General features: G+C 55.0%; 1 protein-coding gene across 6 annotated transcripts in view; it reads left to right on the plus strand.

The window, feature by feature from the left end:
• The window catches only part of KAZN (kazrin, periplakin interacting protein), a 70,268-nt gene that overhangs the window by 13,228 nt on the left and 36,996 nt on the right, over positions 1-20,044 (plus strand). For 3 of the 6 annotated variants that reach the window (XM_087879423.1, XM_087879422.1, XM_087879424.1), the window contains exon 3: positions 11,287-11,500. The exons of 1 other annotated variant lie outside the window; for it this stretch is intronic. In XM_087879423.1, the coding sequence (XP_087735549.1) occupies positions 11,287-11,500 (214 nt within the window). Of the gene's footprint in view, positions 1-8,175; positions 10,949-11,286; positions 11,501-20,044 lie in introns of those variants that run through there. 2 more of the 6 variants (XR_015730084.1, XM_087879425.1) reach the window with 2 other exon arrangements.

Raw genomic sequence — 20,044 nt, forward strand, 5'->3', positions numbered from 1 at the left:
ACTGCTATCATGTCTACCCCACCCCGTCCTTCTTTTCGTTAGACTAGACATACCCAGTTCCTGCAACTTTCCTTCATATGCTTTAGCCTCCAATCCCCTGATCATCTTAGTTACTCTTCTCTGCACTCTTTTTAGGGAACGGGATGCAATATTCCAATTGTGGTCTTTCTAAGGCTTTGTAAAACGGTACTAGAACTAGTACCAGTCTTTCTCCCAGCCAGCTGATGAAAGAGAATATGGCAGAGGTTGTGTGTGTGTGTGTGTGTGTGTGTGTGTGTGTGTGTGTGTGTGAGAGAGAGAGAATGGAGGGTGGGGGCAGGAGAAAGAGGAGGCAGAGGAAGATTTCCCTCCCCACCCCCGGGGGAGGTGCTAGTCCTTGAGGGGAGCATTCGCCTGCTGTGCTTTCTCTGGGTCCGGGACTGAGACCCCAAGGGGTGGCCTTGGCAGGAACTCCTCGGGCCAGGTGACCCCAACCTGGGCTTAGAGGGGTTGAGGCTCCACACGACCCAAAAGGAAGCAGGAAACCCACTGCCTGCTTAACATGCACATTGTGGCCCAGTGATTTGCTGTGGAAATAATTAGCCTTTTTCTTTTCTTTCTTTTTCTTTTTTGCAGTTAAGCAAATTTTTGCTGCCGCAGTCCTCAATTTACTGCGCACCCCCGGGATAAATATCGAACTGGCACCCAATCTGTTCATTCTCACGGAAGGCCATCTTTGCAGAGCCCTTTATTCTCCCTCCTCTTTTCCTTTTCCTCCTTGTGTGCTGTCCATGTCTTTGGTACAAAAGCGCAGGTCGTCTTGCTGGCTGTCCAGACAATAGCAGTGAAAATATTTTAGGTGAAGAAAAAGAAAAGGGGGAAAAAAAACCGCCTCAGAGAAGTCATTCCATAAATGTGTGTGTAGCTCTTAAGATCTCTTTCTGTCCTTCACCTCAGACTTTCCGGGCTGGATGAAGTTGCAAACGGGAAAGAGTTCTGGAAAGAAGGATGTGGCAGGTGTAATAGGCCAGTGCTCTGTTTTGGCATTGCGGCTCAGTGCAACCGGGATTTGGGTTCTGGTTTCCTGGTTACCAGCATCTGGGGCATCTCTCTGTGTGAGAGAGCGCCAAGGCCTAGTCCTCCCCAGATCTCGGAGTGCCCTGAACCTCAGTTCGTGAGCATCCCCGCCCCCCATGGTGCTGGGTGCCCCTGCTGTGCGTGGCTCATTAACGGAGTTCTCCGTCTTATTCTATCGTCTTCCAAATTGGGTCTTCCGCGAAGCCCTCTCAGCCCGGAGGTTCAGGCAAGCCTGGATTGCAGAATCAAAAGGGGGCATTTGCCCAGCAAGGCCTCTCAGGCAGAAGGCCAGGGACACATGCCAACTGTTGGGTGGGTGGAGGGCTTTATTAAGCAAATACAATATATTAGTGATCATGTCCTGGTACAAAGTATCACATTTATATTTCAGAGACATACAAATATTTGCAAACCACATGGTCTAAATCATTGGGGGGTCAAGAGCCTGCTTTAATCCTGATTAATTTAATCCCAATAAATAAATCCTTATTTAATAATAATAATAATAATAATTTTATTTCTATACCGCCCTTCTCCCGAAGGACTCAGGGCGGTGTACAGCCTGTTTAAAAACACAAACAAAACAACAATATAAAATTTAAAATAATTAAATAAAGTGACTCAGATTTAAAACCCCAATAAATTTAAATATCCCAAATTAAAAACTATTGTGTTGCTAGTCCGGCCTGGCGGAATAATATGGTCTTCAGTGCGCAGCGAAACACCCGGAGGTCGGAGATCTTACGAATTTCCGGGGGCAGTTCGTTCCATAGGGCTGGGGCTCCCACAGAGAAGGCCCTCCCCCTGGGCGTCGCCAGTCGACATAATTTGGTTGACGGCACCCTGAGGAGACCCTCTCTGTGGGAACGGACTGGTCGGTGGGAGGCTATTGGTGGCAGAAGACGGTCTCGGAGGTACCCGGGTCCTATGCCATGGAGTGCTTTAAAGGTGGTAACTAACACCTTGAATCGCACCCGGAAGACCACTGGGAGCCAGTGCAGCTCGCGCAGGAGGGGTGTCACATGGGCACAACGAGTTGCGCCCATAACCACCCGCGCGGCCGCATTCTGGACCAGTTGGAGTCTCCGAGTGCTCTTCAAGGGGAGCCCCATGTAGAGAGCATTACAATAGTCCAACCGGGAAGTAACAAGGGCATGAGTGACCGTGCGCAGGGCGTCCTGATCCAGAAAGGGCTGCAACTGGCGAATCAGGCGAACCTGATAAAAGGCCCCCCTGGCCACGGCCGTCATATGATCTTCTAAAGACAGCCGTGCATCCAGAAGGACACCCAGATTGCGAGCCCTCTCCGTGGGGGGCAGAGATTCACCCCCAATAGTCAGCGATGGCACCTGCTGACTATATCGGGGCGCCGGAAGCCACAGCCACTCGGTCTTGGAGGGGTTGAGTCTGAGCAAGTTCCTCCCCATCCAGACCCGCACGGCCTCCAGGCAGCGAGACATCACATCAAGGGCATCGTTGGGGTGGTCTGGGGTGGAGATGTACAGCTGAGTATCATCAGCGTACAGATGGCACTTCACCCCAAAACCACGGATGATCTCACCCAGCGGCTTCACATAAATATTGAACAGGAGGGGCGAGAGGACCGACCATAATCCCATAAATAAATAAATTGATTAAAAGAGCTTTATTATAAATGAAGCAGGCTGCAAAACCTGCCGTGGGCTTGGTTTAGGAGTGGTTTATTTGTATCATGGTTTATATTCAGTCCTCTGTGAGTTTTTGCTTCTTTTCTGTTGCTGGAGACCAGAACAAAAACGGTTTTGTTCTCTATTTTTGAGACTTTTAATTATTAAAGGTGCCAGTACAAGCAGGGAAGGCAGAGGGGGACCATCTGGGCTTCTTGGTACACTTAGCGGATTTTTTGCCTGTCAGTAGAATTGAAGGGAGAAAAGCCTGACGTGGGGTGGGTGGAGACGACCCTTTGATCTGTTTGTCTACATTATAGAAATCTCCCCATTAGCCAGATCGGAGGAGAGCTCTCCAGCACCTTCGTTTGTTCTGAATTAGGCACGGTTCTATTTCAGGCGTTTGGCTCCTTCCCAGCTTCCAGTTTTCCCAAATTTGTGTTTAATTAGCACACGTGCTAAAGGCCACTAATTTCACTTGGCGGATTTGCAGCTTTCCAACATTTGTGGTTCTTTCCATTCTGGTGCAGCATTTTCCCCCTCTGACAATCTTAGTCCACGTTTGTGCTGTGAGAAAAACAAAATCTGGCTGTGATCATTCTGGAATCCGATTGCAGTTCTGTTTCCCCCCCTGCGTTGCACTGTTCCATCTCCACATTGGGAAAACACTGTGCAAGAAAACAACACAATGAAGGTTTGCACAGTTCCCTGCAAAAACCTGCCCAGTTTGCAGGATGAAGCGAGAGGGAGGGGCCAAGTTTTAGGCCACAGTTACATCTGGGATGGCTTCCGAATCAATCAGTCATTGGCATCCATTTGACAGACAACAGGAAATTATGTCCAAAGGGCTCCACACTTGGGGGGTGGACCAGGAGAACAAAGAGTCAGGTTTGAGCAGAGTAGATAAAATCAGCTCCTGTGCTGTATAGACCTTGAATGATGACTGATGCCACGTGTGTTAATGCTTCAGGCAGACTGACAGGGGACTTGGGAGGGGGGGGAAGGCCCCTACTTGTTTTAGAGCCCCCCACGGTGCAGCATAGACACACACCCCCCTCGGCAGTGTCCGGATTCAGTCCCTGAGATGTTGTGGAGGGGGCCACTGAAAAGACTGTCTCCCTCCCTCTTCCCTGGAGAGCTGCTGCTGGCCCACTCGCCCCACGGCATTCTGCAGGATAGAGCAGCTGCTGGGTCCCCTTCCAATCCCCCCCTCCCCCAGATCTAAGGCAGCCGGATCAGAAGAGCCTCTAGGGCAGTGATGGCTAACCTTTTTGCCATCGCATGGGGGAGCGCAGGGGTGTTGCATATGCCCACACCCATCATTCAGTGCACCCCACCCCACCGTGCATGGGCATGCGACCCCCTGTGCTCTCCCTGCTATTGGCACGCAATGGCACAATGGGACCGGAAGCCCTGTTTCACCTCCCCAGGCTCCAGAGCCTTTCTAGGAGCCTGGGAAGGGCAAAAACAGCCTCCCCCAACCCCGCTGGAGGCTCTCCGGAGGCCGGAAACAGCCCATTTCCTGACTTCCGCTGGGCCTGGAATCAGCTGGCCTGCATGCGCATGTGCGCTGGAGCTGAGCTAGGGCAACGCTCGCGTGCCCACAGATATGGCTCTGCGTGCCACAGGTTTGCCATCACGCCTCTAGGGCACTAGGTGGGCATTGCTGGACCCTCGGTCTGAGGTCTTGGCTCCCTACCTTGAGTGCAGACAGGCAGGATACAAGTCTGCAGTCATACTCTCGGCGAGGAACATGTGTCCTGGATGAATTAGTGGTATTATGGGTAGCTCAGGGGTCTGCAACCTTAAACACTCAAAAGAACCATTTGGACCCGTTTCCCACAGGAAAGAAAACACCGGGAGCCACAGAACCCTTCCTGTGCCTGACTATTTCTTGAGCGGCCACAAAACTAGCAGATGTCGTTGAATTAAACCTTCTGCTTTCTTCTGAAACTTTTCTTTTCTTGGATTTATCCAGGGTTGGCCTACCGGAGGTTGAAACGCTCGCTCAATAAATTATGTGCTGGTGGGTGTCGCACATTGGTGGTTGTGACGCATATTTTGAGTGACGGAGCCGCAGCAGAGGGGGTGAAAGAGCCACATGTGGCTCCGGAGCTGTAGGTTGCTGACCCCTGGGCTAGCTGAAGATGGGCTCCGTTGACAGCAGTGAAAATTGTTACAGCCAAATTCCCTCTTTTCTTTCCCAAAACAAGCCACATAATTTTGCACTGAGACACCGCAAATACATCCGCCCGCTGCTCACCCCACCACAAGGAACAGGGGGCCCCAGGTGTGTGTCATTTGCAGAACGCAACACAGGAGCACAGCGCTTGGCTAGAGAGGTGGCTTTGTGATGTTTTTGTGGGAGAAGCGTGGCTGCAGCCCAAATTTCTTCAGGGGAATGAGAGAGAGAGAAAGCCCCCCCCGCCCGCCCCTCCCGATGATCTGTCTGCCTCCTTCGGGAATCGGGCCCCAAAGGGGAAAGGAGAGGAAGGAGGTTTGTGAAGGAAGAGCCAGACGGGGCCCAAAGCAGAGGGCACTGGGCACATGTCAGGCAACTCGAAACGGCCTTGGTTCCCCGGGGCCATTTTGGCCAGGCCGGTAGGAACAGGGTGGTGGTCATTTTCTTCTTCAGCCTCCTGGTGAGCTGAAGCCCTGCGGATGCTAAAGTCCAAAAGGGGGGCTGTTTTCCCAAGGCCTCTGGGGACCCGGAAAGCGCCCCATTGCACCACCCAGGGAGGGAATTGCCTCCCTCGCTCCCTCCCCGTCAGTCTGGTCATGTCTTCAGGTGGGATGTTTCGGAGGGAGTGGCCACTTTTTCCAGTTTTGCTATCTTGGTAAATAATGCAAGAGGTCCACCCTGGGGGCACCCCGAACCCTCCCCCCCCGGGGTCCAAGCCTAGGAAATGGCCCGATGCCTCCTGCTGTCAGGCCGAATGCCCACCCGCCCCTGTGGGTGCAGCCCAGCTCCTACACTCTGGGCCGCCCCTCAGGCCAGCATAGAGCTCTTCTGGGGCCAGGCCTTAGGCCCCTCTGCAGGCTGCCTGGGGCTGCTGGGGGGCAGCCGGCAGCTGTTTGGCAAAGGGGAGCCACCTCCAGCAGAAACAGATGGAAACAAACATTTATTTCTATGGAAACGCCAGAGAGCAGAGGACTGGGGGGGGGGCTTTGCTCGCTCTGCTGCAGAATCAGGGGAGGCTGTTAGGCCTTTCTGTGTGTGTGTGTGTGTGTGTGAGAGAGAGAGGGAGAGAGAGAGGGAGAGAGAGAGGGGGGGGGAGAGAGAGAGGAACAGCTCCCAAGCTGGGCTGGCCTGGGGAGGGGGAGAGAGTAGCTGCAGACGGAGAGGTTGGCCCCTGCGGAAGGTCAGCTGCAGGTGCCACAGGGCACCTGAACGCCACACACGGCTAGCTGTCTATGGGCCTGTGGCAGGAGACCGAACAACTAAGCCATAACCAGGGTTTACAAACACGCCAGGTTCTGTCCGGGCAAACACACAGAGGTGTTGCCATTGTACCTCCCTTGACCGGGGCCTGCGGAAAGGCGAGGGTGGAGAGGATGGGCAAGGGGAAAGCTGGGGGTTTTGTGGGTTGCACATGCGGAGCGATGGGGGGTCCCAGTTCGCCCTTCTCTTAGGTTCTTACATTAACACCATGATGGGGGAGGGGGTGTCGCTCCTGGCCATGTCAGCAATGGGAATGTGGCAGTTGCTTTGTCTTAAGAGGCCGGGCCTGGTCAAGGGCCCAACCGAGGAACATCCAACCTGTGGTTTTGGCAGGAGTTCTTTTTTGGAATGGCCTCCAAGGCCAGCCCCAGAAATACTGCATGACGGCAGTCCAGCCTTGATGTCATCAGGGGATGGGTGGCTCTGGCCCAGCGGGGAGGGGGGGTGGGAAGCCTCCTAAAAGCATTCCAGCTGTTTCGAAGGTCAGAGGAAGGGAGCCCAGCACCCCCCTCTGCCCCCCTCCCTCCAGCAAACGTGGCCGTTGAGCTGCCTGCGAGCAGAAGCCGCTCTGGCTTCCTGCAGCCACCGTCAGCCATTGGTGCCATACCATGTACGGCTGCCATTGGATCCCAAGCAAATATTTTGAATGCATAAAACAATCCCCTGACATGAGCTTTGTTAGCACTGGCAGGGGAGCCGGAGGGGAGGGGGAGGGGAAGCTCCTTGGGTCCCAGAAGGGCGAGAATCCATTAACTCTGCTTAGAGGAGGAGGAGGAGTCACTGGCCGGAGTTGCAGTGCAGACACAAAGCCAGCCAGTTAAGGGAGCCAGGGAGCCCCCTCCCCCTCCAGCTGGAAAAACAGCATCCCCCCCCCCAGCCCCCTGTCCTGATCCGAGTCAAGGAAGGAGAATTTGCTTTGCAAGGCTTTCAGGAAAGAGACTTGGGGTGGGGGGGGGGGGGGAAGCTCTTGCCTTGATTTAGTGATGAGACGGCCAAGAGGTGGGAAGGAGGGGTCGCCTCTGGAAGTGCCGTCAACTACACTGTGGCGGAGGGAGTGGGGTGTGAAAGCCCCTCCCCCGCGGCCCAGGACTGCTAAAGGCCGCTAAAGCCTCTTGGAGAGCAGCAGAAAGCCTTTTGCCCGGTTATGGGGCAGGAGCCCTCCCGGATGGCTCCCTCGGATGCCATCCCTCTCCTCCTGAGGGGGGTGGCAGGACTGGGTTACTCCTGCAGGGGGGAAGAGAAGGTCCCCCATTGCCAGCGCTCCTCAAGAGATGGGAAGATGGCCGTTGTCAGGGTAACCGCAGGTATCTCTTCAGCCCCCGCTCAGCAGGAAGGCAGTGAAGCTCTGAGTCGCCATGGAGGAAGCGAGGGGCAGCCCCACGGGCACCCAGATGCACCTGGGGCTCCATCTCCTCCGCAGGACAACCTGAATGAGATCTGCAGGTTATGCAGGCAGAGTTGGGGGGGGGGAATGGTCATTGGCTCCCCCATGTTTTTGGCCATGAGATGGGATGCTGGCCAGAAAGCAGCAGAAGGGAAGGGCACCCCAAACCAAGTCTTGCATCGCCAAATGCACAAGTCTGGCTCCAGGTGGGACCCACCTTGGCTGAAGGCAGCCGAGAGAGGCTGGGGGGGGGGGTGTTGTGGGTTGGACTGGGCTGAGTATGGGTCTCCTCCTTTGACGGGGGGTTCAGCACACCTCACTCCCCCTCTACCAAACTGCCCGTTTCCCACAACTTCCAAGCATAAGCGAGCCAAGCAGCACTACAGAGCGAACCAAGTGCCAGACTGGCCCCGATCCAGACGGCGGGCTTTCCGGAGCAAGATGACTCTGGCACAGCTCCACTCTTGGGGAGGAGGGCAGGACTGGCATCTCTGGAGCTTCAGCAGAAGCTGGTTAAGAGGTGCACGAGGTGGCTGCCCTGTCTGTCTTTGCAAGGTGTGGGGAGAAGGGCAGCCCCCTGCCAACTGCCTGCCAGGAATACCCACCTGATTTATTGTTAGCATTTTAACCAATTGGTTGATTGATAAATTACATCTAAACGCACGTTCTGTGTATTGCCCACAGAGGGGGAAACGCACAGGTTGGGAAAAGAGCAGATCCGGCCTCGTGCCAGTCACACCCACCTTGTCTCGCCCGTCCCTGGCATCCTTCAATGGGGACAGCCTGGACAAAACCTGAACTTGATGCATTTTCATTTAATCTCAATGTAAGCTTAATTAAAATGGAATTAGGCAGTTGACGTGATTACTCCCCTGTGCATTCGATAATTTTCACTCTTGTATCCCATTAAGTGCTGCCGTTTGTGTCACCCTTGCAGGGGTTGCATGCACTCAGGGGGTGGGGGGGTTAGGGACCCCGCCAGCCAGCGAGCAAAGGGGTGGTAAAGCTCACAGCGCCCAACAGAAGACCAAAAGAAAATGGAGCCAAGGGATGTGCCCTCCTTGTAGTGCAGGATCCCCAAGCCCTGGTCTGTGGATTGCCACTGGGCCGCGGCATGCCAAAAACCGGGCTGTGCAAACAAGCGAAGCCCCATCAGTGGAATGCAGGCAGCACGTGGAACCACGCCTCCTCCGGTCCACGGAAAAGCCTCCCTCCAGCCAGCCATCCCCGGTGCCCAAAAGGTTGAGGGCCACTGTTGTCATGCATTGTGTGATGTGGGCCGTTTCCATCAGCCGCGACACACTTTCCTTGCATAACTTTTTGTGTTGGTGCAAGGCTGCATTTCCACAAAACCCCAGCCTTTGCACATTATTCGAGCGCAGCCAGTGGGTCTTTTGTGACCGGGTTCAGCGAGTGTTGTGTGAATACTTTCCTGACTGAAGTTCAGTGTTATGGTGGTGTGAGCCCAGACTGGGAGAAGTGCTTTCTCAGGCGTAAGAACTGCAACGGTTAGTCCTACCTTGAACTCAGCCTGGTTTATCCAAGCCGTGGGTTAGATTTAGCAACCTTGCTCGAGTCTCGGAAAATGCAGATCAGGGTTACATTTAACAGGGTCTCACATGATGCTGGTTAATAGCGTAGGCCTCCTAAGTGGGGGAGGGGGGGTTCTTCTGCCCCATGCAAAAAGACCCCCTTTAAAGGCCGGGAGGATTCTTTGCAGCAGTAGCTGCTCCTTGAGGCGGAGCCCCTTCCAGGGCCAGCTGTGGCTCTTCCTCTGCCAGCCTATGGCCCCAGGGCAGGGAACCCGCTGCCAACTCCATAGTGTGGGCATCTTGCTGCCAACCATTGACTGGCCCTATGCTAGCTGGCCGCTACGAATGCCAAGCGTTTATGGTATGAATTATTATGATTAATTGTATTGGGATTGAGATGGTTGGAATTCAAAGGCAGGTTTTCATCACGCGGCGTGGGTCAGTCGAGTGGGCTGACAGGTGTGAGAGGGGTTGTTCTTGTTGTGGTGGTGTAGCATTCCTCAACTTAGGTTTTGACCAATTGTGCAAAGTTCAGAAACCGTAGTCCAGTGAACTTTAACTGATTGCAATCTTTGAATGTTGTTGTTTTGCTGTGACTTTGTGCGATGTGTGAATTCGGCCTCAATAGATGAGGAATTGTGGTTTGTGGCTTCTTTGCATTTTTATGGCAGTGAAGTCCTCATCTGAGTTGCTGCATTTCACTCTGGTCTAATCCGCCCTCCCAGCAACCTCGAGGTTTGGGGCAACCTGTTCTGAATGGATTCTGCTCCAAGGGGAGAGGGGAGGAATTCGAGGGGGCGGCAGCACGGGTGAAATCCAGCAGGTTCTGACATGTTCTGGAGAACCAATAGCGGAAGTTTTGAGTAGTTTGAAGAACTGGCAAATACCGCCTCTGGCTGGTCCCAGAGTGGGGTGGAAATGGAGATTTTGCAGTATCCTTCCCCTGGAGTGGGGTGGGAATGAAGATCTTGCACACCCACAGAACCGGTAGTAAAAAAATTTGCATTTCACGGGGTGGGGTTGGGGGTGGAAGGAGGATTCCGGGTCAGGTGATCACCATTTGTGACCTTCCCAGCCAGCAACAGGCAAAGTCTGGGGATCACTCAACGATTGTGTGATTCACTTAACAACCATGGAAAAAAGGTCCTAAAATCGGGCATGCCTCACTTACCTTGCTTAGCAGTGGAAAGTCTGCTCCCAACTGTGGTCATAGGTAGAGGACCCCCTGCCCTGCCTCTGCAGCCAGAGACTCTTCCTGAAGGGGTGGGGTCTCCAATGTCTTAATTTCAGGACCCAGCCTCGGGCTGTGCGACCCAACCCTTATGCTGTGTGAACCCAACAACCCAGATTTCTAACCCCGGTGGAATTAAGGCCGGTTAACTTTTGTTCAGGGAATTCTGGAAACGGAGGATTTGGTTTAGCGTGTTGTGTGAATTCAGCCAAACGAAGCTCACCAGCGCACCGGGGACCGTCGCGATGTGCTCAGGCAGGCCCTACCGAACTGGCACCCCGGAAATTCACGGGGCTGCCACCGGCGTGGAGACTTCCCTGCCCGGCGCCGGCACCTTCTCCGGGGCTGGGCTCCGGCCTGGAGGGGCCGCAGGGGCTTCGCTACGGGCAAACGGGGGGGGGTCTCTGCTGCGTCATCGCCGGGAATGGCCGCGGCAGCTTCCCTTCGCTGCTCCCGACGAGGCTTCGGAGAAGCGGAGGAGCTCCGAGTCCGAACCGGCCAGCCGCGCTCTCGCTCCCCTCCGCGGCCCCGAGCTCCGGGCGCACCGCGCGGCTGTTCCGAGCGTCCGGCCCGACCCCGACCGGCCGCTGCTGCGCCTGCCGCCTTTCCCGCGGACTCCTCCGACGCCCGCTCGGGACGCAGCGCCACCCCTGGCCGGTGAGGTCGAGCCGCGAGGGGAGCCCAGCCTCGGGGCGGGGGGGGGGGAGTGGCCGCCGCTGCTCTGGCCAGACCGGAGGAGGAGCCGCGGCGGGCCGGGAGGAGCCGGGGGCGGGACGGCCGGGCAGCTCCTCCCCTCCCGCCGCGCTTCCTTTCCCGCCGCCGCCTCCCGCCCCGGCCGCGCTTCTGCCAGCCGCGCCGCCGGCCTCGGGAGCAGCCCCAGCCGCCGGGCGGGCGGGCGTCGCGGCCCCGGGAGCGGCGGGCGGAGACGGCGGGGCCCGGCGCGCCATGCGGCGGCTGCTGCAGCGGCTAAGCCTGCCGCCTTGTCCCCCCCGCAGGCCAAGATCGCCGGCATGATGGAGGGGAACCAGCAGCTGGCGCTGCGCATCGACGGAGCGCTCCAGGCAGCCGGGCAGGAGGTGAGCGCCCTGCGAGCCGAGCTGGGCGCCGCCAGCCGCAGACTGGCCGAGCTCAGCGCCGACGGGCCCCCCTGCGCCGTCGAGATGGCCGCGGGAGGAGGCGGCCCGGACCCCGCGCAGCCCAGCTTGCAAGGTAAGCGCCGTCCCTACGGAATGGACGGGGACGGGGAGGCGGGCGGGCACGGGGGCTGCTCTGCGCGCGGGGCCTCCCTGACAGGCTGCCCGGTGGGCGCCCGTCTCTGCGCCGCGCTCTCGAGAGGAGCTGCGGGCCGACCTGCAACCGGGCGGGGACTCTGCTCGCGGGCGGCTCCGCTCGGCCTGGCGAGCTGCGGGTTCGCTGCTCGGGCTGCCTCCTTCCTTCCTGGCTAGCGGCTCTTCCCCGCTAACCTGGCCGTTGGCCGAGAGAGGCGGCGGCGGGGGCGCGCGGGCTCCGCCGGGCTGGTGGGAGAGATCCCGCCGGGGCCGCTCCTGGAGCTCGGGTGTTCCGGCAGAGCGGCCGGGCTTGCGGGGGCCGCGGAGCCCCCTTGCCTAGGGGTGCCCGGGGGGGGCGGCATCGGAGCGGCCTCCAAGGCGGGGGGGGGCTCTTCGGAGGGAGAACCAGGAGCCCTCCGCGGGTGGGGGGAGGCCGGGAATTTGTGCAGAGAAGGGTTGAAGCGATGACGTCATGGGGCGCGAGGCTCTGGGTGGAAGCGGCGGCAGCATCTGGCTACTTGCTCCCCCCCCCCATGCCCGTGGGGTGTAAGTGACCAACGTGCAGAGAGGAGCCGCTGGGGAAGCGGTTGGGAGGTGCAGGGTGCCCCCCTTCCCCGCCCAGGAACCGGGAAGGGCCTGCCCGCTGAATTGTGAGGCGATCTTGCTTGGAACCGAATTCAAGGATCTGTCTCTCCGCTGTTTTATCTTTCTAGTAACAAGTCTGAATCTGCTTAGGAAATCGCCTCTTCCTGGGATTTGCGGGCGGGTGGGAGGACTTGGCAGATGGAGCCATGAGGGCGTCTCGGCTGGGGCTTCTCGGGGAAGCATTGTAAAAAAATGTGTGTGGGAGAGTGATTGGTGCCCATGGAAAGCAAACCAAGGAAATGGTTGTGGAGCTAACCGAAGGGGGAAGAAGAGGCTGAGCCCCCTCCCACAAGATGGGGATCCAGCTCAGAAATCAGCTGAAGCAGGAGAAGGGGCTCTCTGCTGGGAGAGACTCCCTAGTGCCGCCGAAGGGGGTTAAGGAGGGTCCGACCCCCTGCAGACTGGCATCAACCGACCATTCCTGAGGTCTGCTGCTCTGTGCCAGGGCCCAGCACCCAGAAAACTGCAGTGGGCACGTGTGGGAGGGAGGTGGTGGGGCAGGCCAGGCGTGGCCTTCAGGGGCTCCAGTCCCTCCACTGAGCCTGTGGTGCACAGTTGGTGGGAGTGGAGGTTCAGCAGGCCTGGGAAGGGGGTGGTCTTTGCAGTTCCAGCCCTCTGTGGGGGTCTCGGACCTTCCCCCAGGGGGTTGCCAGCAATCTTGGAAGGAAGTTGTCTGCTGCTGCCGCCTTTGCCAAAAAGGGTCTCTTCCTGTTCCAAGCGCTGGAGGGGGCTTTTCCACCACAACAACCCAGGAAGCCTCTTCCTCCTTAACCTCCATCATTTGCTGCAGAAAAGGCTGAAGCATTTTAGTACAGATGCACTCTTTATCTTTTCTTAATTGCCTGTTCAAAAGCGGACAGGCTGCCTCCCAAGGGATGGGGGCCCTCACTTTTTCCCAATGCTTTTTTAAAGGGAAAAGAGAGTCGGGAAAGGTATCACATGTGCCCCCCCCTCCCCCCAACCAAGGCAGAGACGCCTGGTTAAAGGTTGAATATGGAAAGAGCTTCAAATCTATGGCCCTTAGGAGTCACGGGCAAAGGCCGACATGTTGCCAATTGGCAGCTCTTCAGGTCCCTGCTCTGAAGTTTGGGGGCCAGAACTGACCAAGAGGAGGCCTAGAAACTCACCCTTCCAGCCTTGCGAGGTAGGATGGGCTCCATTATCCTACTCTGCCTTTTTTCTTGCATGTTTCCATTTGGTGTAAGGAAAATGGAGAAGCAGCTCTGTCAACCTCTTTCCAGGGAGAAGGGCATTTTGGGGTGGGGGAGGGGAGGGGTTGGCTCTGGGAATGATCAGGTGGCCAAGAATATCCTGCCACTCAGCACAAAACCATCCGCCCGGAATTCCACCCTTCCCTTCCCCTGGATATCCGAAGGGAAGCTGCGTTCTGACCGCTCAGAAGCGTCTTCCTCCATTCCGGCCTCTGTTACGGAGAGGAAGTCTGCCTGCCTGTGAAGAGAGGCTTCTGCTTTGCAGGGAAGGAGGGAGAAAGGATTGGTGACTGGCAGGCAGGGAGGGGGCAGGTGTCTCCCAGCCCCCTCCCCCTTCCTGGGGCCCAGGGACACTCCTTCTGTGGCGGGGGCTGCCCTGTGCCTCTTCTTGCCCTTCCTTGGTGAGCCAGGCTTCCCTGGCATGGGCACCCTGAGACAGCCTGACTTCAGGTCAAGCTGCCGTTTGGTTTCTGAGGGGTGGACTTAGCCTGCTGTGTGACCCTGGCCTGGGCACTAAGGCCTTTGCCAGCCCCTGTAGGGAAGCGCCCGTCTTGTGCAAGAAAAGGTTCTCCCCCCACCCCTAGAATTTGAGTCTGGGGAATTGCTGTTTGTCCTAAAAGCTGGGCCAAGCTGGGCATTGAACTGCAGCTGGGCACCAACGGTTGGGGGTCTCTGGAAGCTGCAACAGAGGCTCTTTCAAGGCCAATTACAGGTGGTCTCAAGTGGCCCAACTGAGCTCTTGACCACTCCTGGCCTGAGGTGCACCTGCACCAGTCCCAAGTGGCTGCCCTCAATCCACTCCTCCTCGCCCATCCACCCCCGATCCAGCACAATGGGAGTGGGCAATTACATTTGGATCCTTGCTGCTTTGACTTCCTTTCTTTCTGGGTGCGTAAGGCTGTGATGATCTGGAGGGGGGCCCAGGAGTGTCAGGAGCCAGGCCTAAAGAAAGATGAGGCTGCTTTAAAGCAGGGGTCACCAACCTTTCGGATCTCAGGGACCACTAAATTCATAATTTTAAGTCCCGTGGACCACTAATACGATTTTTTTAAAAAAGATAAATAGTATTTAGTGCAATATAAAAAATGCAAATAATTTTTCTGGGGACCACCAAAATTTTCTCACGGACCACCAGTGGTCCGTGGATCACCACTTGGTGACCACTGCTTTCATGGGTATATAGCCCATGTCTGCTAGGATGCATTTCAAGCTTTTGGGCCAAGAGTTCAACTTGAACGGCTTAACCATTTCACAGGTTGTGACCATCGTGGTTTGTGGACCCTGCAAAGCCCTTAACCTTCACTTCTGGGTTGCAGCGACTGCATTCAACACAACCAAAGCTTGTGCCAGGCATGGACCTTCGCACAGGGGTCTCCTCTGTAATGTCTGAAGTGGCTCTTCTGACTTGGAGGGAGGGAGACAATTGAAACGGGCTTTTCCAGGGGATGCCTGTATTGCCATTCCTGTTTTATTGCCGCTCTTCCTATTGTGGCTGCTTTATAGCAGCTGGACCAGGAGAAAAGGTTGCCACCACTGGCTTTTTTTGAGGGGGGGAGGGGACATCTCGGCGTTGGCATCTTGTGTCTCTGGGAAAGCCTGGCACTCTGGCGCAGCGACTTCGCTAACAAGATACTTTGAAGGGGTAAACACCGCCTGTTAATTAAATGATTAAATTGGAAGCAATTGCAAATATGGGAAGGGGAAGTTCAGCATGGAGAGGTCAGCCTGGCGTGGCGTCTGTCAGGGTTGTGTTGATCCTGCAAATTCCTCTTTTGCCCCGATGGGAATCAGGGCAGAGAGCAGTTCATTGGAGGACGATGGGATCTGTAGTCTGTCTGCTTTGAGATATTTGGCTGGGGGGGGGGTGCAGGGGTGGTGCATTAATACAGGATTGAGCTGTTCTCCTAGGACAGACCTTGATTCCAGCCTATTCTTGCTGCCGTTGGTTTAATTTAGAGGCCAGCCTGCATTTTCCGGTTGTCTCGAAAATCCACCCTGCAGAGTCCTGTTTTCCAGGAAAGAACACATCTGTGTATCGAAACGTAAAAAAAGCCAAGAGCGATTTTTGTTCCAATCTAAAACTGTTCCTCTTTGAACCCCTTCCCTTTTTTGAAGTGTAATAGAAACCTGGCACGCCAGCCTGTAATTAAACGGGTGTGTTCTCTCTCTCTCTCTCTCTCCCCCCCCCCCCCAGAGGGAGGGCTGTGAGGGAAGGAAGCGTTTATGTCTTCTGAGGAGATACCCCACTAAAAGGGAAGAGTGCACGGAAAAGATACCACACAGGGTAATTTATTTCCTTTGAGGAGGCTGAACTAAAATCACCAACATGATTATGAAAAAGAAAAAGAAATGGGGGGTGGGTGGGAGGGGAGAGAGAAAAAATAAATGTTTTGTATTTAGTTTTAATCAGTAACTAAACTTGACATATTTCCTTTGGGTTGCCCTGAATCTACTCTCCCCTTTTTCTCATAAAAATCCTCCACAGCCACCTGAGGGAGGGGGGGGGGGTTTGAGGCTTCTCATCCTGAAGAATAATTATGGGGGGAGGATTCCAATGAAGATCCTGCTCAGCAATGGTGGGTTTCTTTGGGGGGGGAGGGCAAATCCATTTTCTTCAGGCAGGGGCTGCGAATGGCAGATAGGGAAGGGACTCCCCAAGGTAGGTTGGGCTAGGCTTTGGAAGTGGGGGGGCAGGTGGGGGGATTCCTGCCTTCCTCCCTTTGCCTGTTCAGTCCAAAGAGGAGCAGCAGCCAGACGGGCTGGGAGACTTGAGGTCCAAAACAGTCTGGATGTTTGGCTGTGAGATCAGGGAAGTCCCTCCTTCCTGCCCACCTCTTGCCCGGGAACCGAGTCTCCTGCCAGGGTGGCCATGGACATCAGGGCATCAAGGGTTGGAGAGGGGGCTGTTAGGGGCAGCTCTCTGTGGTTTTCCCAGCCAGGCTCAAACAGCACGTGGGACCCTCGGGAAGGAGGTGTCCAGCAGGTCATGGAAACTTGCAAGGAAGAAGTGCACATCCTTGATCCGTGGCCAAAAGCTGGGGACCGAGCCATCCCTGTTTGTGCCTCAGGACGTGGCTGACCCATGGCGGCCATGGAGGGCTTCCTGCTGCAACTGCCCTGGAGCTCTGGACGGCGGTTCCAGGGGCCTGACCGGTCTGGTGGTGGTGATGACCGAGGGAGAAGCAGAGGAAGGAAGGCCCCTTGGGGACTTATTCAGGCCCCCACACTGTGCCCTGCCCAGAACGAAAGCAGATGGGGGGGGGAGTTGCCTTTGGGCATCCCCGCTGCCTGGACCAGCTGTGGATCTGGGATCTTCAGCCCAAACAGATCCACAGAGATCCTGGACAAAGGCCCAGAACAAACTGAAAGTCAATAAAGAGCTTCTGAAGTGAAGGCGGATCAGCTCTTTTCGGGTGACAGTTTAAAGGGGCCAAGTAGGGGTCTCATTGCTGCCTGTCTCGGTGGTGCAGAGCGAGCTCTTTGGCTGCGTGTGTGCCACTGTTGTGCTCTCTGTAAACCTTGCATGTGTCCATGGACCAGCAGCCTGGTCTGTCTCTTGAAAGAGCCCCCTCCCCGGAGAAGAGAGGAAGGAGAGAGAGGAATAGAAGAAAGGGAAAAGGAGAGGAAGAAAGGGAGGGGAAATAAGAGTAGGAGAGAAGGTTAGAAAGGGATGAAGAAAGGAGGAGGGGGAGAAAGGAAGGGGAAGTAGAGAAGGAGTAGGAGAGGAGGAAAGAAGAAAGTAGGAAAGGATAAAAGAAGGGAGGGGAGGGAAAGAGAGAAGAAGGATTGTTGTAAAATAAAAAAGATGAAATGGGAGAAAGGCTACCCCAAACATGTTTAAATTTATTAAGATGAAGAATGATTTAATATGAAAGTGAAAAGAGAATATATATGATTAATAATGGAGAAATTAGAATTTAAGGGCAGAAGAAGATATTGTTTGTACAATAAGCATAGAAGTATTAAGATAAAAAAGTATGGGAAAAATATTTTGGCAGAAATTGTAACTATGTAATAAAATGTATTGGGAGATGACAAGTTGTATAAGATATGATATGGTCAATACTCTGCTCATAAATTATGTGGGTGGGTGTGAAAGAAAAAAATCAATAAAACTTGATTCAAAAACAGAAAAAGAAAAGAGCCCCCCCCCCCCCAGGTTGGCTGGCCTGGGTAGGAACCCTTTTGACCCACCCCCACCCCCGTGCTCAGCCCCCCTTTTGCTGCTTGCACACACGGGCTGCCATCCTCTGGGAACCACTGGGGCCCTTTGCTAGGTAAGGGAGAGAAAGGGAATATTTGCTCTCTGCAAAGGACCCTTTGGGGAAATGGACCAGTTGGCGGGGGGAGGGGTTCTGGGAGTTGGGATCCACACACCAGTAAAGTTTCTGAGGTTGAGAAACCCCTTTCTGTTGTTGAAAAGAAACTGCCCCTTCGGACCTCTGAGGATCTGAAAACAGACCAGGCAAGGGGAGGGAAAACAGGATCTGCCCCCTGGGAACATGTCAGAAAGGGAGTTAACGCCTATATATATATATCAGATTTCTCATTCTTTCCTCCTAGTCAAGGCCAAATGAAGTGGGATTTCACAGCGCTTTTCCCATCATGATTTCCTTGATTTTTGTGAAGCACTGATAGAAAGGGCAACCATCTTAAACTTTTAAAAGGAAATTGTGCTTATTATTATTGAGCATATTAAAAATTATGGCAGGTAAAGCTCTTTCTTTCTTTCTTTCTTTCTTTCTTTCTTTCTTTCTTTCTTTCTTTCTTTCTTTCTTCCTCCCTCCCTCCCTCCCTCCCTCCCTCCCTCCCTTTCCTTTGTCTTTCTTTCTTCCTTCCTTCCTTCCTTCCTTCCTTCCTTCCTTCCTTCCTTCCTTCCTTCCTTCCTCCCATCTCAACAAGGGACTCCTTTAAGTCATTGGTGTCTTTGGAATGCATCGGTGATGCTTTCTGGGCCATGATGGGGAAAGGTGTGGCTTTTGGGACCCCCCAAGCTCAGCCTCCAACCTCCTGGTGGTTTTTCGTTGAAGCCCTAACCAAGTCCAACACTCCGGGCCATTTTTTTTTTTCAACCTCTGGCTGAGGTTAGCTAGCCTCCTGCGGTGATGTAAAGACATCTAGACAAAGCACAGACCTTTGCAGGAATGGTTTACTAGATTTGTCAGCTCGGCTTGCATTGTGTTCAGTGGTCTAGCCCATACCTTACATTTTTCATGCCGTACAGAATTATTTCTCTTTTTTGATTGCACTTCAGATTTTCTGGAGTTCTTTGCTGCGGTGTTTGCAGGTTTCTCTGGGCCCAAGAGCCGAAAGGAGAGTCCTTCCTACTGGACAGAATCCTCCCTTTGAAGGTATCCCATGCTTTGAAGGTCCAATTCGGGGGAGGGAGGGTTTTCTCGGTGTGTGCGCACACTCACGCATGTTACATGATAAAAAGAAGCCCAAGAAAAGGAATCCTGAGGCCACATGCTTTTATTTCTAGCTTACCCCCAAAGTCTGAGTTCTCTGAACAGATTGCAAAGCTGTTTCAAACTGTTTATTTATTTATTTCCTTGCTTGTTTGTCACATTTGCGAGGCTGTCCGACTGCATAACAACTCTGGGCTATGCTTAGAAACAAATGGAGAGCGGGGGGGAAAAAGCCCATGGCCACTCCAGCCCTCCGAGAGTGCCTGAACCAGGGCCCACCTAAACCTGCTTCAGAGGCCACGCAGTGCAGAGGGCCCCTTTGAGATGGGGGTGCTCAATGGATGGGACCCAAACAGGACTCTATCCCCCCCTCCTCCTCCCCCCCCCAGGGAAAGGGGTGCATGCCGCCCAGTTTGCTATCCTGCTGGAGATGTCCAGGGCTCTCCAGCCTCCATTTCTCCAGCCAGCTGGCCAGCCATGCTGCCTTCAGTGCCACCCCTGTCTCTCCTCCCCTGGTACCAGTTAATGTGCTGAACAAGACTCGCCAGGGTAATTATGGTAGGGCCTCGCGGTTCAGCTGAGTGGCAGTAAATACCAGCTGCACAGTGCCCACGTTTGGTGCTTTGAAAGAAAATGTGCCCCTGTCTTCTGGATCGAATTGGGGGGGGAGGACTTCCGGGGCCCAGCCTCTTCCTGAGAGTCATCTGAGGCACTTGGGGGTTGTGGGGAGGGGGTCTTTTGAGCTCTCTTTGCCTCTGGTCTCCCTCCCTGCTTCTGCAAGAGCCCCCCCCCACACACACACACATATTTTCTGTGCTAAATGCCACTCCTGGCACTCTCCTCTAGATTCAGGCATGCTACATTTTGCTGTCGTTTGCCTGTCTGAATTAGAAAAACGACTCCCTGGAAGCGATTCTCCCTAAGAGTCCAGCCAGCAGGGCCGTCAACGTCTTTTGCACCTGCAGCCGCAACCCAGGTGTACCGAGACATGCAGCCTGTGCAGCCAAGTCTGGTTCCGCTCAGCCTTCCTTCCCACGTTTGCTTGGGCAGCAGGGCGATGGGCAATGGGCGAAGGCCGGGCCCAGGCCTCTCCCGCCAAGCCTCCTCCGTGGAGACCCTTACTTGAAGCACGAGGGAGGCAGCCCTGAAGCGCAGGCGACGCTGGCTGCTCAGCCTTGGCACCAGCACCAGGCATGCGCTGCCGCTCTGGGCTGCGACGGC

The sequence above is a fragment of the Pantherophis guttatus genome, chromosome 15 (assembly GCF_059756535.1).
Source record: "Pantherophis guttatus breed Tessera chromosome 15, ASM5975653v1, whole genome shotgun sequence".
Classification (NCBI taxonomy): domain Eukaryota; kingdom Metazoa; phylum Chordata; class Lepidosauria; order Squamata; family Colubridae; genus Pantherophis; species Pantherophis guttatus.